Source organism: Clavelina lepadiformis, chromosome 6 (assembly GCF_947623445.1).
Source record: "Clavelina lepadiformis chromosome 6, kaClaLepa1.1, whole genome shotgun sequence".
Lineage (NCBI taxonomy): Eukaryota > Metazoa > Chordata > Ascidiacea > Aplousobranchia > Clavelinidae > Clavelina > Clavelina lepadiformis.
Genome location: NC_135245.1, coordinates 14,338,147 through 14,362,390, shown reverse-complemented (window position 1 = coordinate 14,362,390; position 24,244 = coordinate 14,338,147). Strand labels below are relative to the sequence as shown.

Below are 24,244 nucleotides of genomic sequence, written 5' to 3'. Positions count from 1 at the left end.
TTTCGTCACGCATACTTACCTGACGAGAGTCTACACCATGATCATGAAGATGGTGGGCTCAGGACGAGGCCTGCCCATTGCACATCGGGTCGGCTGACTCCTGCGATTACTCCAAATGCGAGTAACTCGGTCGTACAATTTCTGTTAGTGGGGACTGCGTTCGCGCTTTCCCCAGATTGTTCAAAAAGTAAGATGAAACGGTAACTCCACATTTGCCGTGACCCGAAGTCGATAGATTAAGTGTTGTTCCCTACTCTCCGGTTGCGAAAAGTCGAACATTTTCCATCTTACCCTTATTGGCATTTCGTTAATCGAACAGGGTCACGTCAACGACAAAACTATCAAGGCAACATTGAGGTAATATTTGTGGATCAAAGCATGTTTATCCGTTTCGTCACGCATACTTACCTGACGAGAGTCTACACCATGATCATGAAGATGGTGGGCTCAGGACGAGGCCTGTCCATTGCACATCGGGTCGGCTGACTCCTGCGATTACTCCAAATGCGAGTAACTCGGTCGTACAATTTCTGTTAGTGGGGACTGCGTTCGCGCTTTCCCCAGATTGTTCAAAAAGTAAGATGAAACGGTAACTCCACATTTGCCGTCACCCGAAGTCGATAGATTAAGTGTTGTTCCCTACTCTCCGGTTGCGGAAACTCGAACATTTCCATCTTGCCCTTATTGGCATTTCGTTAATCGAACAGGGTCACGTCAACGACAAAACTATCAAGGCAACATTGAGGTAATATTTGTAGATCAAAGCATGTTTATCCGTTTCGTCACGCATACTTACCTGACGAGAGTCTACACAATGATCATGAAGATGGTGGGCTCAGGACGAGGCCTGCCCATTGCACATCGGGTCGGCTGATTCCTGCGATTACTCCAAATGCGAGTAACTCGGTCGTACGATTTCTGTTAGTGGGGACTGCGTTCGCGCTTTCCCCAGATTGTTCAAAAAGTTCAAAGAAACAATAACTCGACATTTACCGTGATCCGAATTCGATAGATTAAGTGTTGTTCCCTACTCTCCGGTTGCGGAAACTTGAACATTTCCATCTTACCCTTATTGGCATTTCGTTAATCGAACAGGGTCACGTCAACGACAAAACTATCAAGGCAACATTGAGGTAATATTTGTGGATCAAAGCATGTTTATCCGTTTCGTCACGCATACTTACCTGACGAGAGTCTACACCATGATCATGAAGATGGTGGGCTCAGGACGAGGCCTGTCCATTGCACATCGGGTCGGCTGACTCCTGCGATTACTCCAAATGCGAGTAACTCGGTCGTACAATTTCTGTTAGTGGGGACTGCGTTCGCGCTTTCCCCAGATTGTTCAAAAAGTAAGATGAAACGGTAACTCCACATTTGCCGTCACCCGAAGTCGATAGATTAAGTGTTGTTCCCTACTCTCCGGTTGCGGAAACTCGAACATTTCCATCTTGCCCTTATTGGCATTTCGTTAATCGAACAGGGTCACGTCAACGACAAAACTATCAAGGCAACATTGAGGTAATATTTGTAGATCAAAGCATGTTTATCCGTTTCGTCACGCATACTTACCTGACGAGAGTCTACACAATGATCATGAAGATGGTGGGCTCAGGACGAGGCCTGCCCATTGCACATCGGGTCGGCTGATTCCTGCGATTACTCCAAATGCGAGTAACTCGGTCGTACAATTTCTGTTAGTGGGGACTGCGTTCGCGCTTTCCCCAGATTGTTCAAAAAGTAAGTTGAAACAGTAACTCCACATTTGCCGTGACCCGAAGTCGATAGATTAAGTGTTGTTCCCTACTCTCCGCTTGCGGAAACTCGAACATTTTCCATCTTACCCTTATTGGCATTTCGTTAATGGAACAGGGTCACGTCAACGACAAAACTATCAAGGCAACATTGAGGTAATATTTGTAGATCCAAGCATGTTTATCCGTTTCGTCACGCATACTTACCTGACGAGAGTCTACACCATGATCATGAAGATGGTGGGCTCAGGACGAGGCCTGCCCATTGCACATCGGGTCGGCTGACTCCTGCGATTACTCCAAATGCGAGTAACTCGGTCGTACAATTTCTGTTAGTGGGGACTGCGTTCGCGCTTTCCCCAGATTGTTCAAAAAGTAAGATGAAACGGTAACTCCACATTTGCCGTCACCCGAAGTCGATAGATTAAGTGTTGTTCCCTACTCTCCGGTTGCGGAAACTCGAACATTTCCATCTTGCCTTTATTGGCATTTCGTTAATCGAACAGGGTCACGTCAACGACAAAACTATCAAGGCAACATTGAGGTAATATTTGTAGATCAAAGCATGTTTATCCGTTTCGTCACGCATACTTACCTGACGAGAGTCTACACAATGATCATGAAGATGGTGGGCTCAGGACGAGGCCTGCCCATTGCACATCGGGTCGGCTGATTCCTGCGATTACTCCAAATGCGAGTAACTCGGTCGTACAATTTCTGTTAGTGGGGACTGCGTTCGCGCTTTCCCCAGATTGTTCAAAAAGTAAGTTGAAACAGTAACTCCACATTTGCCGTGACCCGAAGTCGATAGATTAAGTGTTGTTCCCTACTCTCCGCTTGCGGAAACTCGAACATTTTCCATCTTACCCTTATTGGCATTTCGTTAATGGAACAGGGTCACGTCAACGACAAAACTATCAAGGCAACATTGAGGTAATATTTGTAGATCCAAGCATGTTTATCCGTTTCGTCACGCATACTTACCTGACGAGAGTCTACACCATGATCATGAAGATGGTGGGCTCAGGACGAGGCCTGCCCATTGCACATCGGGTCGGCTGACTCCTGCGATTACTCCAAATGCGAGTAACTCGGTCGTACAATTTCTGTTAGTGGGGACTGCGTTCGCGCTTTCCCCAGATTGTTCAAAAAGTTCAAAGAAACAATAACTCGACATTTACCGTGATCCGAATTCGATAGATTAAGTGTTGTTCCCTACTCTCCGGTTGCGGAAACTTGAACATTTCCATCTTACCCTTATTGGCATTTCGTTAATCGAACAGGGTCACGTCAACGACAAAACTATCAAGGCAACATTGAGGTAATATTTGTAGATCAAAGCATGTTTATCCGTTTCGTCACGCATACTTACCTGACGAGAGTCTACACCATGATCATGAAGATGGTGGGCTCAGGACGAGGCCTGCCCATTGCACATCGGGTCGGCTGACTCCTGCGATTACTCCAAATGCGAGTAACTCGGTCGTACAATTTCTGTTAGTGGGGACTGCGTTCGCGCTTTCCCCAGATTGTTCAAAAAGTAAGATGAAACGGTAACTCCACATTTGCCGTGACCCGAAGTCGATAGATTAAGTGTTGTTCCCTACTCTCCGGTTGCGAAAAGTCGAACATTTTCCATCTTACCCTTATTGGCATTTCGTTAATCGAACAGGGTCACGTCAACGACAAAACTATCAAGGCAACATTGAGGTAATATTTGTGGATCAAAGCATGTTTATCCGTTTCGTCACGCATACTTACCTGACGAGAGTCTACACCATGATCATGAAGATGGTGGGCTCAGGACGAGGCCTGTCCATTGCACATCTGGTCGGCTGACTCCTGCGATTACTCCAAATGCGAGTAACTCGGTCGTACAATTTCTGTTAGTGGGGACTGCGTTCGCGCTTTCCCCAGATTGTTCAAAAAGTAAGATGAAACGGTAACTCCACATTTGCCGTCACCCGAAGTCGATAGATTAAGTGTTGTTCCCTACTCTCCGGTTGCGGAAACTCGAACATTTCCATCTTGCCCTTATTGGCATTTCGTTAATCGAACAGGGTCACGTCAACGACAAAACTATCAAGGCAACATTGAGGTAATATTTGTAGATCAAAGCATGTTTATCCGTTTCGTCACGCATACTTACCTGACGAGAGTCTACACAATGATCATGAAGATGGTGGGCTCAGGACGAGGCCTGCCCATTGCACATCGGGTCGGCTGATTCCTGCGATTACTCCAAATGCGAGTAACTCGGTCGTACAATTTCTGTTAGTGGGGACTGCGTTCGCGCTTTCCCCAGATTGTTCAAAAAGTAAGTTGAAACAGTAACTCCACATTTGCCGTGACCCGAAGTCGATAGATTAAGTGTTGTTCCCTACTCTCCGCTTGCGGAAACTCGAACATTTTCCATCTTACCCTTATTGGCATTTCGTTAATGGAACAGGGTCACGTCAACGACAAAACTATCAAGGCAACATTGAGGTAATATTTGTAGATCCAAGCATGTTTATCCGTTTCGTCACGCATACTTACCTGACGAGAGTCTACACCATGATCATGAAGATGGTGGGCTCAGGACGAGGCCTGCCCATTGCACATCGGGTCGGCTGACTCCTGCGATTACTCCAAATGCGAGTAACTCGGTCGTACAATTTCTGTTAGTGGGGACTGCGTTCGCGCTTTCCCCAGATTGTTCAAAAAGTTCAAAGAAACAATAACTCGACATTTACCGTGATCCGAATTCGATAGATTAAGTGTTGTTCCCTACTCTCCGGTTGCGGAAACTTGAACATTTCCATCTTACCCTTATTGGCATTTCGTTAATCGAACAGGGTCACGTCAACGACAAAACTATCAAGGCAACATTGAGGTAATATTTGTAGATCAAAGCATGTTTATCCGTTTCGTCACGCATACTTACCTGACGAGAGTCTACACCATGATCATGAAGATGGTGGGCTCAGGACGAGGCCTGTCCATTGCACATCGGGTCGGCTGACTCCTGCGATTACTCCAAATGCGAGTAACTCGGTCGTACAATTTCTGTTAGTGGGGACTGCGTTCGCGCTTTCCCCAGATTGTTCAAAAAGTAAGATGAAACGGTAACTCCACATTTGCCGTGACCCGAAGTCGATAGATTAAGTGTTGTTCCCTACTCTCCGGTTGCGGAAACTCGAACATTTTCCATCTTACCCTTATTGGCATTTCGTTAATCGAACAGGGTCACGTCAACGACAAAACTATCAAGGCAACATTGAGGTAATATTTGTAGATCAAAGCATGTTTATCCGTTTCGTCACGCATACTTACCTGACGAGAGTCTACACCATGATCATGAAGATGGTGGGCTCAGGGCGAGGCCTGCCCATTGCACATCGGGTGGGCTGACTCCTGCGATTACTCCAAATGCGAGTAACTCGGTCGTACAATTTCTGTTAGTGGGGACTGCGTTCGCGCTTTCCCCAGATTGTTCAAAAAGTAAGATGAAACGGTAACTCCACATTTGCCGTGACCCGAAGTCGATAGATTAAGTGTTGTTCCCTACTCTCCGGTTGCGAAAAGTCGAACATTTTCCATCTTACCCTTATTGGCATTTCGTTAATCGAACAGGGTCACGTCAACGACAAAACTATCAAGGCAACATTGAGGTAATATTTGTGGATCAAAGCATGTTTATCCGTTTCGTCACGCATACTTACCTGACGAGAGTCTACACCATGATCATGAAGATGGTGGGCTCAGGACGAGGCCTGTCCATTGCACATCGGGTCGGCTGACTCCTGCGATTACTCCAAATGCGAGTAACTCGGTCGTACAATTTCTGTTAGTGGGGACTGCGTTCGCGCTTTCCCCAGATTGTTCAAAAAGTTCAAAGAAACAATAACTCGAGATTTACCGTGACCCGAAGTCGATAGATTAAGTGTTGTTCCCTACTCTCCGGTTGCTGAAACTCGAACATTTTCCATCTTACCCTTATTGGCATTTCGTTAATCGAACAGGGTCACGTCAACGACAAAACTATCAAGGCAACATTGAGGTAATATTTGTAGATCAAAGCATGTTTATCCGTTTCGTCACGCATACTTACCTGACGAGAGTCTACACCATGATCATGAAGATGGTGGGCTCAGGACGAGGCCTGCCCATTGCACATCGGGTCGGCTGATTCCTGCGATTACTCCAAATGCGAGTAACTCGGTCGTACAATTTCTGTTAGTGGGGACTGCGTTCGCGCTTTCCCCAGATTGTTCAAAAAGTAAGTTGAAACAGTAACTCCACATTTGCCGTGACCCGAAGTCGATAGATTAAGTGTTGTTCCCTACTCTCCGCTTGCGGAAACTCGAACATTTTCCATCTTACCCTTATTGGCATTTCGTTAATGGAACAGGGTCACGTCAACGACAAAACTATCAAGGCAACATTGAGGTAATATTTGTAGATCCAAGCATGTTTATCCGTTTCGTCACGCATACTTACCTGACGAGAGTCTACACAATGATCATGAAGATGGTGGGCTCAGGACGAGGCCTGCCCATTGCACATCGGGTCGGCTGATTCCTGCGATTACTCCAAATGCGAGTAACTCGGTCGTACAATTTCTGTTAATGGGGACTGCGTTCGCGCTTTCCCCAGATTGTTCAAAAAGTTCAAAGAAACAATAACTCGACATTTACCGTGATCCGAAGTCGATAGATTAAGTGTTGTTCCCTACTCTCCGGTTGCGGAAACTTGAACATTTCTATCTTACCCTTATTGGCATTTCGTTAATCGAACAGGGTCACGTCAACGACAAAACTATCAAGGCAACATTGAGGTAATATTTGTAGATCAAAGCATGTTTATCCGTTTCGTCACGCATACTTACCTGACGAGAGTCTACACCATGATCATGAAGATGGTGGGCTCAGGACGAGGCCTGCCCATTGCACATCGGGTCGGCTGACTCCTGCGATTACTCCAAATGCGAGTAACTCGGTCGTACAATTTCTGTTAGTGGGGACTGCGTTCGCGCTTTCCCCAGATTGTTCAAAAAGTAAGATGAAACGGTAACTCCACATTTGCCGTGACCCGAAGTCGATAGATTAAGTGTTGTTCCCTACTCTCCGGTTGCGGAAACTCGAACATTTTCCATCTTACCCTTATTGGCATTTCGTTAATCGAACAGGGTCACGTCAACGACAAAACTATCAAGGCAACATTGAGGTAATATTTGTAGATCAAAGCATGTTTATCCGTTTCGTCACGCATACTTACCTGACGAGAGTCGACACCATGATCATGAAGATGGTGGGCTCAGGACGAGGCCTGCCCATTGCACATCGGGTCGGCTGACTCCTGCGATTACTCCAAATGCGAGTAACTCGGTCGTACAATTTCTGTTAGTGGGGACTGCGTTCGCGCTTTCCCCAGATTGTTCAAAAAGTTGAAAGAAACAGTAACTCGACATTTACCGTGATCCGAATTCGATAGATTAAGTGTTGTTCCCTACACTCCGGTTGCGGAAACTCGAACATTACCATCTTACCCTTATTGGCATTTCGTTAATCGAACAGGGTCACGTCAACGACAAAACTATCAAGGCAACATTGAGGTAATATTTGTAGATCAAAGCATGTTTATCCGTTTCGTCAAGCATACTTACCTGACGATAGTCTACACCATGATCATGAAGATGGTGGGCTCAGGGCGAGGCCTGCCCATTGCACATCGGGTCGGCTGACTCCTGCGATTACTCCAAATGCGAGTAACTCGGTCGTACAATTTCTGTTAGTGGGGACTGCGTTCGCGCTTTCCCCAGATTGTTCAAAAAGTAAGATGAAACGGTAACTCCACATTTGCCGTGACCCGAAGTCGATAGATTAAGTGTTGTTCCCTACTCTCCGGTTGCGGAAACTCGAACATTTTCCATCTTACCCTTATTGGCATTTCGTTAATCGAACAGGGTCACGTCAACGACAAAACTATCAAGGCAACATTGAGGTAATATTTGTAGATCAAAGCATGTTTATCCGTTTCGTCACGCATACTTACCTGACGAGAGTCTACACCATGATCATGAAGATGGTGGGCTCAGGACGAGGCCTGCCCATTGCACATCGGGTCGGCTGACTCTTGCGATTACTCCAAATGTGAGTAACTCGGTCGTACAATTTCTGTTAGTGGGGACTGCGTTCGCGCTTTCCCCAGATTGTTCAAAAAGTAAGATGAAATGGTAACTCCACATTTGCCGTGACCCGAAGTCGATAGATTAAGTGTTGTTCCCTACTCTCCGGTTGCGGAAACTCGAACATTTCCATCTTGCCCTTATTGGCATTTCGTTAATCGAACAGGGTCACGTCAACGACAAAACTATCAAGGCAACATTGAGGTAATATTTGTAGATCAAAGCATGTTTATCCGTTTCGTCACGCATACTTACCTGACGAGAGTCTACACAATGATCATGAAGATGGTGGGCTCAGGACGAGGCCTGCCCATTGCACATCGGGTCGGCTGATTCCTGCGATTACTCCAAATGCGAGTAACTCGGTCGTACAATTTCTGTTAGTGGGGACTGCGTTCGCGCTTTCCCCAGATTGTTCAAAAAGTAAGTTGAAACAGTAACTCCACATTTGCCGTGACCCGAAGTCGATAGATTAAGTGTTGTTCCCTACTCTCCGCTTGCGGAAACTCGAACATTTTCCATCTTACCCTTATTGGCATTTCGTTAATCGAACAGGGTCACGTCAACGACAAAACTATCAAGGCAACATTGAGGTAATATTTGTAGATCCAAGCATGTTTATCCGTTTCGTCACGCATACTTACCTGACGAGAGTCTACACCATGATCATGAAGATGGTGGGCTCAGGACGAGGCCTGCCCATTGCAAATCGGGTCGGCTGATTCCTGCGATTACTCCAAATGCGAGTAACTCGGTCGTACAATTTCTGTTAGTGGGGACTGCGTTCGCGCTTTCCCCAGATTGTTCAAAAAGTTCAAAGAAACAGTAACTCGACATTTACCGTGATCCGAATTCGATAGATTAAGTGTTGTTCCCTACTCTCCGGTTGCGGAAACTTGAACATTTCCATCTTACCCTTATTGGCATTTCGTTAATCGAACAGGGTCACGTCAACGACAAAACTATCAAGGCAACATTGAGGTAATATTTGTAGATCAAAGCATGTTTATCCGTTTCGTCACGCATACTTACCTGACGAGAGTCGACACCATGATCATGAAGATGGTGGGCTCAGGACGAGGCCTGCCCATTGCACATCGGGTCGGCTGACTCCTGCGATTACTCCAAATGCGAGTAACTCGGTCGTACAATTTCTGTTAGTGGGGACTGCGTTCGCGCTTTCCCCAGATTGTTCAAAAAGTTGAAAGAAACAGTAACTCGACATTTACCGTGATCCGAATTCGATAGATTAAGTGTTGTTCCCTACACTCCGGTTGCGGAAACTCGAACATTACCATCTTACCCTTATTGGCATTTCGTTAATCGAACAGGGTCACGTCAACGACAAAACTATCAAGGCAACATTGAGGTAATATTTGTAGATCAAAGCATGTTTATCCGTTTCGTCACGCATACTTACCTGACGAGAGTCTACACAATGATCATGAAGATGGTGGGCTCAGGACGAGGCCTGCCCATTGCACATCGGGTCGGCTGATTCCTGCGATTACTCCAAATGCGAGTAACTCGGTCGTACAATTTCTGTTAGTGGGGACTGCGTTCGCGCTTTCCCCAGATTGTTCAAAAAGTAAGTTGAAACAGTAACTCCACATTTGCCGTGACCCGAAGTCGATAGATTAAGTGTTGTTCCCTACTCTCCGGTTGCGGAAACTTGAACATTTCCATCTTACCCTTATTGGCATTTCGTTAATCGAACAGGGTCACGTCAACGACAAAACTATCAAGGCAACATTGAGGTAATATTTGTAGATCAAAGCATGTTTATCCGTTTCGTCACGCATACTTACCTGACGAGAGTCGACACCATGATCATGAAGATGGTGGGCTCAGGACGAGGCCTGCCCATTGCACATCGGGTCGGCTGACTCCTGCGATTACTCCAAATGCGAGTAACTCGGTCGTACAATTTCTGTTAGTGGGGACTGCGTTCGCGCTTTCCCCAGATTGTTCAAAAAGTTGAAAGAAACAGTAACTCGACATTTACCGTGATCCGAATTCGATAGATTAAGTGTTGTTCCCTACACTCCGGTTGCGGAAACTCGAACATTACCATCTTACCCTTATTGGCATTTCGTTAATCGAACAGGGTCACGTCAACGACAAAACTATCAAGGCAACATTGAGGTAATATTTGTAGATCAAAGCATGTTTATCCGTTTCGTCACGCATACTTACCTGACGAGAGTCTACACAATGATCATGAAGATGGTGGGCTCAGGACGAGGCCTGCCCATTGCACATCGGGTCGGCTGATTCCTGCGATTACTCCAAATGCGAGTAACTCGGTCGTACAATTTCTGTTAGTGGGGACTGCGTTCGCGCTTTCCCCAGATTGTTCAAAAAGTAAGTTGAAACAGTAACTCCACATTTGCCGTGACCCGAAGTCGATAGATTAAGTGTTGTTCCCTACTCTCCGCTTGCGGAAACTCGAACATTTTCCATCTTACCCTTATTGGCATTTCGTTAATCGAACAGGGTCACGTCAACGACAAAACTATCAAGGCAACATTGAGGTAATATTTGTAGATCCAAGCATGTTTATCCGTTTCGTCACGCATACTTACCTGACGAGAGTCTACACCATGATCATGAAGATGGTGGGCTCAGGACGAGGCCTGCCCATTGCAAATCGGGTCGGCTGACTCCTGCGATTACTCCAAATGCGAGTAACTCGGTCGTACAATTTCTGTTAGTGGGGACTGCGTTCGCGCTTTCCCCAGATTGTTCAAAAAGTTCAAAGAAACAGTAACTCGACATTTACCGTGATCCGAATTCGATAGATTAAGTGTTGTTCCCTACTCTCCGGTTGCGGAAACTTGAACATTTCCATCTTACCCTTATTGGCATTTCGTTAATCGAACAGGGTCACGTCAACGACAAAACTATCAAGGCAACATTGAGGTAATATTTGTAGATCAAAGCATGTTTATCCGTTTCGTCACGCATACTTACCTGACGAGAGTCTACACTCTACACCATGATCATGAAGATGGTGGGCTCAGGACGAGGCCTGCCCATTGCACATCGGGTCGGCTGACTCCTGCGATTACTCCAAATGCGAGTAACTCGGTCGTACAATTTCTGTTAGTGGGGACTGCGTTCGCGCTTTCCCCAGATTGTTCAAAAAGTAAGATGAAACAGTAACTCGACATTTGCGGTGACCCTTAGTCGATAGATTAAATGTTGTTCCCTACTCTCCGTTTGCTGAAACTCGAACATTTTCCATCTTAACGTTATTGGCATTTCGTTAATCGAACAGGCTCACGTCAACGACAAAACTATCAAGGCAACATTGAGGTAATATTTGTAGATCAAAGCATGTTTATGCGTTTCCTCAAGCATACTTACCTGACGAGAGTCTACACCATGATCATGAAGATGGTGGTCTCAGGACGAGGCCTGCCCATTGCACATCGGGTCGGCTGACTCCTGCGATTACTCCAAATGCAAGTAACTCGGTCGTGCAATTTCTGTTAGTGAAGACTGCGTTCGTGCTATCAAGGCAACATTGAGGTAATATTTGTAGAACAAAGGAATTGTATACATGTACATAGAGTGTAAGCAATATATGTGTTTTTCAAAATAAAACAATGAGTTTGATATTTAGTGAGGAGTTCCATGATCCAGTTTGGGATTTTTGGTTGCAGTTGGAGATAGTGGTCCCATGTGGCATATTGCATCCATTTGTAAGTAAAATTTCCAGGGATAATTCCACAATTTGTCAAACAGATCCAAAAAATTATTCAGTATATATAGTATAAAGTAAAATTATTTATTACAAACATAAATAAACAGATATATGAAAAAAGGTAAAGGATTAGCATTGAATGTAAGGAAATATGTAATAATAATAATAATACGTTGTAATAAGAGAGGCTTAGGCATTGTAGGTACACTGAATTTGGGAGGGTTGTTGAATGCTATAGATGTTAACTATAAGCTTTATATCAAATCACAATATTGTTACTTGTGAGTTGTTACACTAACAAACACGAAAGGAAAACAGCAGGACAAACATACATCCTCCACGTCCCACGACAAACGTCCTCCTTTTTTGCATTTTGCGCTTTCTTGGTTATATTTTCAACAGAATTATATGTTTATGTGACTTTTCGGCATGAGGCCCAAGTCAAGTCAAATGACTTTTCAGCGACAGCATGAGGTCTAATCATTTTTATTATCATTGTTTTAATTTAGACAAACATAAAATCTAAATAAAGCTAAGCAATAATGCCAAAGAGGAACACTGTGTTTTCTGATGAACTGCGGCAGAAGTATCCTTTTTTCAGAAAAGGACGTAATGATTTTGAAGCTGAATGCATTACCTGTGCATATGCGTATAATTATCCAAAAACATGTGATGAATTCTTTAAACGTAAAACTTTATTTGCATTGTACTTACTGAAGAAATTGTCCTCTTTTTTGGCGATGAAAATATGGTAGGCCTAGTTAAGAGCAGTCATCCAATGGTGGTTTGGTTTCGCACTATGTGGGGTACTATTAGAGTAGCTTGATTTATGAATGGTTAACACTTTAGTAATAAGATTAAATAACATCCAGTGATACCAGAAGTGATTGGAGTGAACGTAGGAGAAGAGGGATTTGAAAGGCATTACAAAGGACGCGTAAATCTTGAGTGTTGGGTCTGGGAAGTTGATACCACCATTTAGTTTTACAGCAGTTAGGTGTGATCTTTGCACGGGTTCAAAAGGCTGTGGATGCCAGAGAAATGAAAAGAAGAGTTTTTGGCGGAGACACTTTGTATCTGGTTAGGATAATCGTGCAAGGGTAAGGAGATGTGGTATGAAAAGGGTATTGAGCAAGGACACTCCTCCAAGCATGGATATTTGGCAATGTTTGTGCAGATTGAAGATATTCTTCAGTTTAATAATCATCTTCTTCCAGTTTGATTGATCATTAAGAGTAGTTGCTCCAAAAAGAAAGCCTAGAATCTGGATGTTGTCATAAAATTGATTCTCCTGAAAGAATGACAGGAGCTTGCTTTTGAGGGGTCACTTCCCAACAGAAAGACATTTTTGAGCCGGCAACACGGCGATTGTGACAGTGTCGCACTCAATGCGTCATATTAAAAAAAGTAAGAAATTTTCCGGTCCAACGCGCATGTGACGTCGATGAGGAATAGTTTGTTGTTGTTTTGGCGACAGCTGGTTCCAGGTCTAGGCTAAGTTGTAAATTTTGTGTGGGTTTGAATTTTTGGTATTTTGGAGTATTTGTCCTAAAATTGTAAGCTAAAAACTTGTTGTAAAGTTTAGGCAATTGTTATAGAAAACTGAGTAAATGGATTTTGTCCAAATTAAGACTGTAGGCAGTCATAACCTAGATCTCGTTGCAAGCCAACATTCAGGGTAGGTTTATGATGTAGTTTTGCTTTGGTAGCTTCTTGATTTAATGTACTTTGCATTGAAAAGCCTATCTCTTTGAATTGGGAAATGACCCCTAGAACTGTGGAGACCTTCACAAAATTTTTGTTTTCTGGTGATTTAGGCGGAGCCCACCATCTTCATTTTTTTTAAAAGTTAATATACCATAAAAGTCGTAAGAATAATAGTCACAAAGTTTGGTTATATTTTTGGAAGTTCCATAAAAATGACATTTTTGAGTAAATGGTTAGCAAACATTAGTTTCGAGACATGAAAACAAAAGCGTAATTTAAAATTATATGATTTAGCGCAAATTTACAATTAGGCAGGATCATTGCAGGGGAATCCCAAGTGTTGAAACCCAAGAGAACATTAATGTATAACACAAAATCACACATATTTATAATAATTTGAACACGTTTAGGAAAATCCATAGCAGATTCATGTATGAATACATGTTATCATGATAGGTAGCATAATTTTTGAGCATGTTGTTACCATAAACATGTACACAGAGTGAAAACAATATATGTATTTTTCAAAAACATAAGAAAACATTGAGTTTGGTATATAGAGAGGAGTTCCATGAGCCAATTTAGGATTGTTGGTTGCAGTTGAATAAAGTGGTCCCATGTGGCATATTGCATCCATTTGTAAGTAATAGTTCCAGGGATAATTCCACAATTTGTCAAACAGATCCAAAAAATTATCCAGTATATATAGTATAAAGTAAAATTAGTTATTACAAACATAAATAAACAGATATATGAAAAAAGGTAAAAGATTAGCATTGAATGTAAGGAAATATGTAATAATAATAATAATACGTTGTAATAAGAGAGGCTTAGGCATTGTAGGTACACTGAATTTGGGAGGGTTGATGAATGCTATAGATGTAAACTATAAGCTTTATATCAAATCACAATATTGTTACTTGTGAGTTGTTACACTAACAAACACGAAAGGAAAACAGCAGGACAAACATACATGGATATATAAGATTGTCTACGGGAAAGGTAAATTAGGCAATGTTTTCCTTCTAGCTTGATCTAGATGTACAATAAAATGTTTGAATTTGGTTCTGATTTTCCATACCATTTCATTTATGAACATGGTTTTATCAGTGAGATATGCATTGTCAACATCTAGCGATCGCTTATGACTATATAGTTCTTCTTTGTACAGACATAGCACCTTCAGTATAAGTAAATCTGATGGGGAGTTGCAAATATCATAATTTAATAATGTGTCCGGAGAGATATGAGTTGATTTTTTCAACAAGGAAATAATATACCGTTTCAATTTAATTTTAATTTGGTGGGAGATTGGGCATTGAACAAACAAATGATTTGATGTGTCTTTGGGGTGATGGCAAAGTTTACAATTTACTACTCTTGTGGAACCGTTACTATATTTGAATAGGCCAATTTTTTGATAAAATGAACCCATGCAGAAGGCTCTGTGAGATATTTGGTAGGTTAGACTACTTTCTTTCTGCGTAAATATATTTAATTTGGCTTGCGAGAAATACAGTAGAGTCTTTATCCAGGAGATCTCCTCACCTTTGGAGTTTATTGGTACTGATCCAGCATTTTGTTTGTCTCTAAAGTGATTATAGATATCTTTGAATGTGGTTGCTGTCCAGTCGAGCAACTTCATTTGGTTGTTTTCATTCATGTTAAGAGTAGGGCTACCATATGTCCACTTTTAGGAGGATTTGTCCTCTTTTCTATAGAATAATGAATTGTCCTCCGAGGACACTGAAAAATGCCCAAATGTCCTCCTTTTTTGCATTTTGCGCTTTCTTGGTTATATTTTCAACAGAATTATATGTTTATGTGACTTTTCGGCATGAGGCCCAAGTCAAGTCAAATGACTTTTCAGCGACAGCATGAGGTCTAATCATTTTTATTATCATTGTTTTAATTTAGACAAACATAAAATCTAAATAAAGCTAAGCAATAATGCCAAAGAGGAACACTGTGTTTTCTGATGAACTGCGGCAGAAGTATCCTTTTTTCAGAAAAGGACGTAATGATTTTGAAGCTGAATGCATTACCTGTGCATATGCGTATAATTATCCAAAAACATGTGATAAATTCTTTAAACGTAAAACTTTATTTGCATTGTACTTACTGAAGAAATTGTCCTCTTTTTTGGCGATGAAAATATGGTAGGCCTAGTTAAGAGCAGTCATCCAATGGTGGTTTGGTTTCGCACTATGTGGGGTACTATTAGAGTAGCTTGATTTATGAATGGTTAACACTTTAGTAATAAGATTAAATAACATCCAGTGATACCAGAAGTGATTGGAGTGAACGTAGGAGAAGAGGGATTTGAAAGGCATTACAAAGGACGCGTAAATCTTGAGTGTTGGGTCTGGGAAGTTGATACCACCATTTAGTTTTACAGCAGTTAGGTGTGATCTTTGCACGGGTTCAAAAGGCTGTGGATGCCAGAGAAATGAAAAGAAGAGTTTTTGGCGGAGACACTTTGTATCTGGTTAGGATAATCGTGCAAGGGTAAGGAGATGTGGTATGAAAAGGGTATTGAGCAAGGACACTCCTCCAAGCATGGATATTTGGCAATGTTTGTGCAGATTGAAGATATTCTTCAGTTTAATAATCATCTTCTTCCAGTTTGATTGATCATTAAGAGTAGTTGCTCCAAAAAGAAAGCCTAGAATCTGGATGTTGTCATAAAATTGATTCTCCTGAAAGAATGACAGGAGCTTGCTTTTGAGGGGTCACTTCCCAATAGAAAGACATTTTTGAGCCGGCAACACGGCGATTGTGACAGTGTCGCACTCAATGCGTCATATTAAAAAAAGTAAGAAATTTTCCGGTCCAACGCGCATGTGACGTCGATGAGGAATAGTTTGTTGTTGTTTTGGCGACAGCTGGTTCCAGGTCTAGGCTAAGTTGTAAATTTTGTGTGGGTTTGAATTTTTGGTATTTTGGAGTATTTGTCCTAAAATTGTAAGCTAAAAACTTGTTGTAAAGTTTAGGCAATTGTTATAGAAAACTGAGTAAATGGATTTTGTCCAAATTAAGACTGTAGGCAGTCATAACCTAGATCTCGTTGCAAGCCAACATTCAGGGTAGGTTTATGATGTAGTTTTGCTTTGGTAGCTTCTTGATTTAATGTACTTTGCATTGAAAAGCCTATCTCTTTGAATTGGGAAATGACCCCTAGAACTGTGGAGACCTTCACAAAATTTTTGTTTTCTGGTGATTTAGGCGGAGCCCACCATCTTCATTTTTTTTAAAAGTTAATATACCATAAAAGTCGTAAGAATAATAGTCACAAAGTTTGGTTATATTTTTGGAAGTTCCATAGAAATGACATGTTTGAGTAAATGGTTAGCAAACATTAGTTTCGAGACATGAAAACAAAAGCGTAATTTAAAATTATATGATTTAGCGCAAATTTACAATTAGGCAGGATCATTGCAGGGGAATCCCAAGTGTTGAAACCCAAGAGAACATTAATGTATAACACAAAATCACACATATTTATAATAATTTGAACACGTTTAGGAAAATCCATAGCAGATTCATGTATGAATACATGTTATCATGATAGGTAGCATAATTTTTGAGCATGTTGTTACCATAAACATGTACACAGAGTGAAAACAATATATGTATTTTTCAAAAACATAAGAAAACATTGAGTTTGGTATATAGAGAGGAGTTCCATGAGCCAATTTAGGATTGTTGGTTGCAGTTGAATAAAGTGGTCCCATGTGGCATATTGCATCCATTTGTAAGTAATAGTTCCAGGGATAATTCCACAATTTGTCAAACAGATCCAAAAAATTATTCAGTATATATAGTATAAAGTAAAATTAGTTATTACAAACATAAATAAACAGATATATGAAAAAAGGTAAAAGATTAGCATTGAATGTAAGGAAATATGTAATAATAATAATAATACGTTGTAATAAGAGAGGCTTAGGCATTGTAGGTACACTGAATTTGGGAGGGTTGATGAATGCTATAGATGTAAACTATAAGCTTTATATCAAATCACAATATTGTTACTTGTGAGTTGTTACACTAACAAACACGAAAGGAAAACAACAGGACAAACATACATGGATATATAAGATTGTCTACGGGAAAGGTAAATTAGGCAATGTTTTCCTTCTAGCTTGATCTAGATGTACAATAAAATGTTTGAATTTGGTTCTGATTTTCCATACCATTTCATTTATGAACATGGTTTTATCAGTGAGATATGCATTGTCAACATCTAGCGATCGCTTATGACTATATAGTTCTTCTTTGTACAGACATAGCACCTTCAGTATAAGTAAATCTGATGGGGAGTTGCAAGTATCATTATATAAGATTGTGTCCGGAGAGATATTGGTTGGTTTTTTTCAAGAGAGATGCAATATACCGTTCCAGTTTGATTTTAATTTGGTGGGAGATTGGGCAGTGAACAAACAAATGGTCTGATGTGTCCTTGGGGTGATGGCAAAGTTTACAATTTACTAGTCTTGTGGAACCGTTGCTACGTCGGAATAGGCCAAATTTTTGATGAAAGGAACACATGCAGAAGGCTCTGTGAGATGTTTTGTAGGAGAGGCTTCTTTCTTGTTGTGCAAATGTATTTGTTTTAGCTTGTGAAAACTGGAGTAAAGTCTTTTTCCAGGAGATCTGCTCACCCTTGGAGTTTAGTGGTACCGATCCATCATTTTGTTTATCTCTAAGATAATTATCTTATAATTATAGTTATATAATATATATAATTATATATAATTATAGATTTCTTTGAATGTGGTTGTTGACCAGTCTATCAACTTCATTTGGTTGTTTTCATACATGTTAAGAGCGGTCATCCAATGGTGGTTTGGTTTCGCACCATGTGGGGTACTATTCGAACAGCTTGATTTATGAATGGTTAACACTTTAGTGCCAAGGTTAAATAACATCCAATGGTACCAAAAATGATTGGGGTGAACCCTGAAGAAGAGGGATTTGAAAGGCATTACAAAAGATGCGTAGATCTTGAGCATCGGATCTGGGAAGTTGATACCACCATTTGATTTTGCGGCAGTTAGATGCGATATTTGCACGGGTTCAAAAGGCTGTGAATGCCAGAGAAAAGAAGATCCAGAAAAAGAAAAGAGAAGAGATGAAAAGAAGAGTTTCTGGATTTGGCGGAAACATTTTGGATCCGGTAGGGAAAATCTTGCAAGGATAAGGATATGTGGTATGAAAAGGGCATTAAGCAAAGACACTCTTCCAAGCATGGAGACTTGGCGATGTTTGTGCAGGTTGAAGATATTCTTCAGTTTAATAATCCTTAGGAGTAGTTGGTTCAAAAAGAAAGTCTAGAATGTGGATGTTGTCAGAAAATTGATTCTCCGGAAAGAGTGGCAGGAGCTTGCTTTTGAACTGTTGAGACTGACAAATTTTGGCAAAATTTTGGTTTTCTGGTGATTTAGGCGGAACCCAGACATGTCCGAAAAAGACGTGACTACTGTTTGGAGTTCCTTGGCCGATTGCTCGTCATTTAAAAAGAAAAAAGTATCGTCCGCATATTGCTGAATGGTGAGGTGTTGTTTTCCCAATTTGATGGTGTGTATATTTTTGTTGAGTTCAACTTTCTTGGATAGTATGTCAGTAGTAAGTATGAAGAGCAGCATACTAAGTGGGTCACCTTGTCGAACACCACTGTTGATTTGGAGCGAATCGGTAAGACCATAAGGCGTTTGAATGCGAGAAGAGGTATTGTGATATAAAATCCTGATCCAATTTAGCAGGTGCGAGGGGATGCCAATATGCTGTAAAACAGCAAACATGAAACAGTGACAGACACCATCAAAGGCTTTGGAGAAATCAATATGTAATAAGGCGAAGGGTGCTTGGAACAGTTCTTGGTGTTCAAGAACGGATGTAGTACTTAAAAGAGTGTTAATCATTGATCTGGAAGGCAGTCCGCATTGTTGGGAGTCACTTATATAGCTGTTTAGAATTGGGCACAGTCTATTATAAATAATCGTGCTCAAGATTTTGTAATCACAATTCAATAATGAGATTGGACGCCAGTTAGATAATTTTGAGTGATCACCTTTCTTAGGGATGAGAGTTTTGCAAAATTCTGCAGTGAGACCATCACCACCAGGGGATTTATTTATCTTCAGTTGATCGATGGCTAAGACAATCTCATCATAAAGAATAAATAAACTGATGAATAAGCTTTCTTCAACAAATATTACCTCAATGTTACCTTGGTAGTTTTGTCTTCGATGTGAGCTTAGCCTGTTCGATTAACGAAATGCCGATAAGGGAAAGATGGAAAATGTTCCAGTTCCTGCAGGCGGAGAAAAGGAAACAACATTTAATCTATCCACTTCGGGTCACCGCAAATGCCGAGTTACTGTTTAATCTTTTTTTTTAACAATCCGGGGAAAGCGCGAACGCAGTCCCCACTGACAGAAATTGTACGACCGAGTTACTCGCATTTGGAGTATTCGCAGAAGTCAGCCGACCCGATGTGCAATGGGCAGGCCTCATCCAGAGCCCACCATCTTCATGATCACGGTATGGTAGTTTTATACACAAAAGCAAAAACAGATCATGAAGTAAAAATTGAAGAGAAGGAAAGTAAAATGCTACCAGAGTGAAGACTTAAAGTTTTGAAAAGTATATGTGAAGGATGGCTGAGACACATATGCAGATCGCATTAAAAGACAATGGAACAACGACCTCGCTGCAGAATACTGTCTGTAATCACAGGGAAGTTATCATCCATGCAAAAGAAAACAAGAGAGAGGATATCTACCTACTGCTCAAGGAAATCCAAATACCGATACGCTATACCTATATCGAAGGGATCATCCAGAAACTCGGAAATGTGGTAAATATTACCCTAGATAACAAGAAAAATGCAATACGTTTCGCAGGTATACTTTAAAGGAGGCCAGATGTAAGTAAAGTCAACCACCGCTCATGGCGACGAAAGAGTTGATCTCACCATTCGATGGGTTCCAATTGATTACCCACAACAACATTTAGATGAAATCCTTGCAAACTTGGATATCGAAGGTCCAGCCCAGTTGGGTGTGGACAAACACGGAATTAAAGATGGCAGAAGAATCTACAACGTGAAAAAACAAACGATGAACAACACCAACTACCTTCATACTTCTACTTGGGCAAGATACGATGCGCGGTAAGTTATGACGGACAAGTTGAAACCTGCTCTTAAGCAAACACCGACAATACCGATGAACAAGATCCTCCGACAACAACTTCTCAGATTTCGGAATTGGATGAGGAAAACAAAAGAGTGCCCAAAATGCGGAGAGGAGCCGACCAACAGCAAAAAATCCACCAAAGGAGAGCTCAAAACACGACTTTAACGAACAAACCTCGGAAAGCAGGAGAACCGAGAAAACAAAAGAAAAGATATAAGCGGAGATTCAGACGAAGTACAACGATGTAGGAACGTCGTTGTACTTCGTCATCTCCTTTTTGATTTTTCCAGAATACGAATAAACGAAATTAAAAGCCTCCGGCGCGCTTGCAGAAGCTACGATCTAATCCACATTGTACCACATTATCGCTCCAATATGTTAAAAAAAGATATAAGCCATTTCAGTGCGAAAGCTGTGAATATATCTACGAACCGAACCCCAAAGAACTTAACTCTACAGTAAATTAAAGATTTTATGTAACTTTTTAATGTGTTTCCTGATTTAGAACGTTTTCCAGTTCCTATGCGTCTTCTCTGAATGTTTCACGATCCTTTTTTTTATCATTATATTAAGCGTGCCTTGACGACGTTGAGAGCGTTTAATAAAAAAATTACTACTTTTGCTGTTCAACCAGTTGTTATTTTCAGTTCCTACTTTAGAACCTTGTTAAAGGTGTTTTCAAGGAGAATCAACTTCAGCACTTCAACCAGAAATAGCCTTAGCTGCAGTTCTACTGAAAGGTGTTTATTACTCTGCCCTACGTCGGCATGGGGGATCAAACCTCCTCTAAAGGGTTAACTTATGCAGACAGAGTAAGTCTGAATAACCACTGGAAATTTAAATTACCTAAGAGTTATTGCAAAGAGAGAGAAGTTTCTATAAAACTAACGCAACCCAAACGAAGGGCTGAAATTTATGATATTCTCAAGGAAACAAATATCCATCCCACTCCACTTCATTGAGGGATTAGTTCAGAGACCAGGTAGAAACGTCGAAATTACCTGTGTAAACAAGTCAGTCGCCATAAAACTTGCTGAAAAGCTAAACGAAATTGATGGTGTTTTGCACGCAAGGGGACGCACACACAAGTTTGGTCGTTGGCTGGGTCCCAATAGATTTTCCTAACATTAGCCTTGAAGATGCACTAAAGCAAATGGGTCTACCTAATTCCTCGTCTCAAGGCCGAGACAGTATCAAAGGTCTAAAAGATGGTCGGAGAATTTTTAAAGTTTTAAAAAAGGACTTAGTAGCAACCAATCCGCCCCCCTTCATTTTCTTCGGTCCTTGCCGATTCATATTACAATACGAAGGACAAGTCAAATCTTGTTATTTTTGTGCAGAGACTGGACATCTCGTAAAAGAATGTCCACACAGAGGCAAGAAACAAGAAGAGGTCAACGACCCGTGGAAAGTCAGCGTACTTCGGGCGGAACACCTGCAAATAAATCTAATACAGCCGAGCGAGACGACCACTATCTTTCGAAAGATGAATATCCAGAACTTTCAAGTAATTTTAAGTTGTACAAAAACGTAGAGAAAAACCGACATTCGTCGCCATTACCAGAGTCTAAACCACCTAAGCTCCAAAAGATTGTGGATCATTTCGACGGAACAATCATTGAAATCAGGGAAGCCGACCTTGACAAAGAAGAAAGAAAACGGAATAGAGACCCGTCCAGCACCGACGAATACCCTTTGACACAAAGACCAAAAGAAGATGGAATGGAAGAAGAAAAGACTTACAATGCAGACACCAATAACTAGAGTGAACACATTTACGAAGGTGAAATCATGTGTTCTTGTAATGAAACTCTACAACAATCAGGCCGCAATGAAATTATTCATTGTACAAAATGTAGTAAAGTATACTACCTATGTTATTGTTCTGATAACAATTTAAGAGGCACGCACAGATTCAAACAGCATACCTTCCCGCTAGTATATGAAATTAAACGCAACCGCAAATGTTTGAACAATTTTATGATTTTTCGTTTCCAATGTGCGTGTATAAAGTTGAAAAACTTTTTTATCACTTTAAATTGCCAAGGCCTGCATTTATTAGTAAACTCGCAATTCGCAGCCATTTTGTAATTACTATAATTAGTTGCGCACAAAAACATAAGATAAGTGTTTATCGTTTTTAATTTTACAAATACCCTTGACTGCATACCTCAGTATCACTTCCCTTAAATGCAGAGGTTTGAACGATCCCCTAAAGCGCAGCGACTTGTTCGAGGCTTTGAAGAAAAGAGATAAAGCACAATTAATTTTGCTACAAGAAACTAAATGTCCCCCTGATAAGGAAAATGAATGGTGCAAAAATATGGGGAATCAAGAGCGCTTTTCAATTCGACGCCGAAAAAGAAATATCAAGATCAGGGAGTTGCAATTTTAATCAATCACCCTACAAGAAATTTCAAAGAAGTAGATTGCGATGTAGAGCAAGGGTCTCAAACTCAAATTGCTCTGGAGGCCTTATGAGGACGTGTAAAATGCCAAAGGACCGCAATTCACAATGAAATGTCAACCAACAAGAACACAATAAAAGATAAAAAATAGTAGGCTGATGATTTAAGCTAGTTATTTTTTGTTCTGGCTACTTAAATGGCAGCGTTTTTTATGGACAAGGACATCGATATTGGGCTTCAACTTGTCAGCAGAAACCAATATCAGAGTTGCTTGCAGATGTTCATCAGTGAAACGTGACCTTAGCACAGTCTTGTTAATCTTCATCGATGAAAAAATTGCTCACATACATATGTGCTTCCAAACATTGCAATAATTCTTGCAGCAGTAGAGAGTAATTTCGGAAACCTTTCTCGTGAAAGAAATGTGTAGAATTCTGGAATCCCTACTCCCTCCCTACATACTTCTTCTTCAGGATAGTATCACATTGAAGTTCCTCTAACTCCATCTGCAATTCCTCAGCTACATTGTCAATTTCTACAGCAAATGGCGCTGAAAAAAGTCGAAATTGCGGCTCTAATACTTCAAATTGTTGAAGTAAATTAGACAACAATTCTGTATATTCTTTCATGCATTGGGCTTCAACTTTTCCTAAGGACTTCAGAGTTGAGAAGTGAGTCAAATTCCCCTCACCCAACTGCTTCATCCATAAACGTAGTTTGACTTCGAACGATTTCACATGGTCATACATCTGTGTAATAATTTGTTTTTTACCTTGAAGCTTCAAGTTAAATTCATTCAAATGATGTGTAATATCTTTTAGGAAAGCAAGATTGCATTGGAAAGTAGCATCAGCCAGCAAAGGAACTGCCCTGTTTCTCATTTTCATGAATGAAGCGATACCATTTCTGAGTGCAAAGAAACGCTTCAAAACATTTCCACGACTCGGCCATCTCATTTCAGTATGATAAAGTAGTTCACCATACTCAGAGTCCATACCGGCAAGAAATGATTTAAACTGCCTGTGATTCAACCCCCAAGATCGTATAAATTTGACTGTTTTAACTACAACATCCATCGTTTCCTTCATTTGTAGACTTTTATTACAAAGGGCTTCTTGGTGTAAAATGCAGTCTACACTAGCGAATTTGATTCTTTCGGTTTCAAGACTGTTTAGTTTGTTTTTCATAAATCCAACTGCACCCACATTGCTAGAACGCATCGCCGGTGCACCGTCTGTGGCCAAACATACAGGCCTAACCCATGGCAATCCATGTTTCTCGAAGCACTTTTCCAA

The 24,244-nt window shown here is 41.1% G+C and overlaps 1 protein-coding gene and 31 non-coding genes across 32 annotated transcripts; 30 read left to right on the top strand and 2 right to left on the bottom strand.

The window, feature by feature from the left end:
- Window positions 1-11: 11 nt before the first annotated feature.
- LOC143463708 (U1 spliceosomal RNA) lies at window positions 12-175 on the top strand. Its single transcript, XR_013118459.1, has one exon. It is a non-coding gene; the product is annotated as a U1 spliceosomal RNA (small nuclear RNA).
- A 225-nt stretch (window positions 176-400) lies between these two features.
- Window positions 401-564, top strand: LOC143463581 (U1 spliceosomal RNA). The gene has a single exon (XR_013118337.1). It is a non-coding gene; the product is annotated as a U1 spliceosomal RNA (small nuclear RNA).
- A 224-nt stretch (window positions 565-788) lies between these two features.
- Window positions 789-952, top strand: LOC143463684 (U1 spliceosomal RNA). Its single transcript, XR_013118438.1, has one exon. It is a non-coding gene; the product is annotated as a U1 spliceosomal RNA (small nuclear RNA).
- A 224-nt stretch (window positions 953-1,176) lies between these two features.
- On the top strand, window positions 1,177-1,340 carry LOC143463580 (U1 spliceosomal RNA). The gene has a single exon (XR_013118336.1). It is a non-coding gene; the product is annotated as a U1 spliceosomal RNA (small nuclear RNA).
- A 224-nt stretch (window positions 1,341-1,564) lies between these two features.
- On the top strand, window positions 1,565-1,728 carry LOC143463656 (U1 spliceosomal RNA). Its single transcript, XR_013118411.1, has one exon. It is a non-coding gene; the product is annotated as a U1 spliceosomal RNA (small nuclear RNA).
- Window positions 1,729-1,953: 225 nt separating this feature from the next.
- LOC143463706 (U1 spliceosomal RNA) lies at window positions 1,954-2,117 on the top strand. The gene has a single exon (XR_013118458.1). It is a non-coding gene; the product is annotated as a U1 spliceosomal RNA (small nuclear RNA).
- Window positions 2,118-2,341: 224 nt separating this feature from the next.
- LOC143463655 (U1 spliceosomal RNA) lies at window positions 2,342-2,505 on the top strand. Its single transcript, XR_013118409.1, has one exon. It is a non-coding gene; the product is annotated as a U1 spliceosomal RNA (small nuclear RNA).
- A 225-nt stretch (window positions 2,506-2,730) lies between these two features.
- On the top strand, window positions 2,731-2,894 carry LOC143463705 (U1 spliceosomal RNA). The gene has a single exon (XR_013118457.1). It is a non-coding gene; the product is annotated as a U1 spliceosomal RNA (small nuclear RNA).
- A 224-nt stretch (window positions 2,895-3,118) lies between these two features.
- On the top strand, window positions 3,119-3,282 carry LOC143463704 (U1 spliceosomal RNA). The gene has a single exon (XR_013118456.1). It is a non-coding gene; the product is annotated as a U1 spliceosomal RNA (small nuclear RNA).
- Window positions 3,283-3,507: 225 nt separating this feature from the next.
- On the top strand, window positions 3,508-3,671 carry LOC143463645 (U1 spliceosomal RNA). The gene has a single exon (XR_013118400.1). It is a non-coding gene; the product is annotated as a U1 spliceosomal RNA (small nuclear RNA).
- A 224-nt stretch (window positions 3,672-3,895) lies between these two features.
- On the top strand, window positions 3,896-4,059 carry LOC143463654 (U1 spliceosomal RNA). The gene has a single exon (XR_013118408.1). It is a non-coding gene; the product is annotated as a U1 spliceosomal RNA (small nuclear RNA).
- Window positions 4,060-4,284: 225 nt separating this feature from the next.
- On the top strand, window positions 4,285-4,448 carry LOC143463703 (U1 spliceosomal RNA). The gene has a single exon (XR_013118455.1). It is a non-coding gene; the product is annotated as a U1 spliceosomal RNA (small nuclear RNA).
- A 224-nt stretch (window positions 4,449-4,672) lies between these two features.
- On the top strand, window positions 4,673-4,836 carry LOC143463579 (U1 spliceosomal RNA). Its single transcript, XR_013118335.1, has one exon. It is a non-coding gene; the product is annotated as a U1 spliceosomal RNA (small nuclear RNA).
- A 225-nt stretch (window positions 4,837-5,061) lies between these two features.
- Window positions 5,062-5,225, top strand: LOC143463582 (U1 spliceosomal RNA). The gene has a single exon (XR_013118338.1). It is a non-coding gene; the product is annotated as a U1 spliceosomal RNA (small nuclear RNA).
- A 225-nt stretch (window positions 5,226-5,450) lies between these two features.
- LOC143463578 (U1 spliceosomal RNA) lies at window positions 5,451-5,614 on the top strand. The gene has a single exon (XR_013118334.1). It is a non-coding gene; the product is annotated as a U1 spliceosomal RNA (small nuclear RNA).
- Window positions 5,615-5,839: 225 nt separating this feature from the next.
- On the top strand, window positions 5,840-6,003 carry LOC143463618 (U1 spliceosomal RNA). The gene has a single exon (XR_013118373.1). It is a non-coding gene; the product is annotated as a U1 spliceosomal RNA (small nuclear RNA).
- A 225-nt stretch (window positions 6,004-6,228) lies between these two features.
- On the top strand, window positions 6,229-6,392 carry LOC143463682 (U1 spliceosomal RNA). The gene has a single exon (XR_013118436.1). It is a non-coding gene; the product is annotated as a U1 spliceosomal RNA (small nuclear RNA).
- Window positions 6,393-6,616: 224 nt separating this feature from the next.
- LOC143463702 (U1 spliceosomal RNA) lies at window positions 6,617-6,780 on the top strand. Its single transcript, XR_013118454.1, has one exon. It is a non-coding gene; the product is annotated as a U1 spliceosomal RNA (small nuclear RNA).
- Window positions 6,781-7,005: 225 nt separating this feature from the next.
- LOC143463623 (U1 spliceosomal RNA) lies at window positions 7,006-7,169 on the top strand. Its single transcript, XR_013118379.1, has one exon. It is a non-coding gene; the product is annotated as a U1 spliceosomal RNA (small nuclear RNA).
- Window positions 7,170-7,393: 224 nt separating this feature from the next.
- Window positions 7,394-7,557, top strand: LOC143463646 (U1 spliceosomal RNA). Its single transcript, XR_013118401.1, has one exon. It is a non-coding gene; the product is annotated as a U1 spliceosomal RNA (small nuclear RNA).
- Window positions 7,558-7,782: 225 nt separating this feature from the next.
- LOC143463610 (U1 spliceosomal RNA) lies at window positions 7,783-7,946 on the top strand. The gene has a single exon (XR_013118366.1). It is a non-coding gene; the product is annotated as a U1 spliceosomal RNA (small nuclear RNA).
- A 224-nt stretch (window positions 7,947-8,170) lies between these two features.
- On the top strand, window positions 8,171-8,334 carry LOC143463653 (U1 spliceosomal RNA). Its single transcript, XR_013118407.1, has one exon. It is a non-coding gene; the product is annotated as a U1 spliceosomal RNA (small nuclear RNA).
- A 225-nt stretch (window positions 8,335-8,559) lies between these two features.
- LOC143463647 (U1 spliceosomal RNA) lies at window positions 8,560-8,723 on the top strand. Its single transcript, XR_013118402.1, has one exon. It is a non-coding gene; the product is annotated as a U1 spliceosomal RNA (small nuclear RNA).
- Window positions 8,724-8,947: 224 nt separating this feature from the next.
- On the top strand, window positions 8,948-9,111 carry LOC143463622 (U1 spliceosomal RNA). Its single transcript, XR_013118378.1, has one exon. It is a non-coding gene; the product is annotated as a U1 spliceosomal RNA (small nuclear RNA).
- A 224-nt stretch (window positions 9,112-9,335) lies between these two features.
- On the top strand, window positions 9,336-9,499 carry LOC143463652 (U1 spliceosomal RNA). Its single transcript, XR_013118406.1, has one exon. It is a non-coding gene; the product is annotated as a U1 spliceosomal RNA (small nuclear RNA).
- A 224-nt stretch (window positions 9,500-9,723) lies between these two features.
- On the top strand, window positions 9,724-9,887 carry LOC143463621 (U1 spliceosomal RNA). Its single transcript, XR_013118377.1, has one exon. It is a non-coding gene; the product is annotated as a U1 spliceosomal RNA (small nuclear RNA).
- A 224-nt stretch (window positions 9,888-10,111) lies between these two features.
- On the top strand, window positions 10,112-10,275 carry LOC143463649 (U1 spliceosomal RNA). Its single transcript, XR_013118404.1, has one exon. It is a non-coding gene; the product is annotated as a U1 spliceosomal RNA (small nuclear RNA).
- A 225-nt stretch (window positions 10,276-10,500) lies between these two features.
- LOC143463642 (U1 spliceosomal RNA) lies at window positions 10,501-10,664 on the top strand. The gene has a single exon (XR_013118397.1). It is a non-coding gene; the product is annotated as a U1 spliceosomal RNA (small nuclear RNA).
- A 224-nt stretch (window positions 10,665-10,888) lies between these two features.
- On the top strand, window positions 10,889-11,059 carry LOC143463686 (U1 spliceosomal RNA). Its single transcript, XR_013118440.1, has one exon. It is a non-coding gene; the product is annotated as a U1 spliceosomal RNA (small nuclear RNA).
- Window positions 11,060-11,284: 225 nt separating this feature from the next.
- On the top strand, window positions 11,285-11,444 carry LOC143463693 (U1 spliceosomal RNA). Its single transcript, XR_013118447.1, has one exon. It is a non-coding gene; the product is annotated as a U1 spliceosomal RNA (small nuclear RNA).
- An 8,302-nt stretch (window positions 11,445-19,746) lies between these two features.
- On the bottom strand, window positions 19,747-19,906 carry LOC143463696 (U1 spliceosomal RNA). The gene has a single exon (XR_013118450.1). It is a non-coding gene; the product is annotated as a U1 spliceosomal RNA (small nuclear RNA).
- Window positions 19,907-23,392: 3,486 nt separating this feature from the next.
- Window positions 23,393-24,025, bottom strand: LOC143463371 (general transcription factor II-I repeat domain-containing protein 2B-like). Its single transcript, XM_076961838.1, has one exon. It carries the CDS (start codon window positions 24,023-24,025, stop codon window positions 23,393-23,395), a length of 633 nt encoding a protein of 210 aa, XP_076817953.1.
- Between the last annotated feature and the right edge of the window lie 219 nt (window positions 24,026-24,244).

Bases quoted from the DNA above. Each gene is read 5' to 3' on its own strand.
- LOC143463371 (XM_076961838.1), bottom strand. From the start codon at position 24,025: ATGGATGTTGTAGTTAAAACAGTCAAATTTATACGATCTTGGGGGTTG.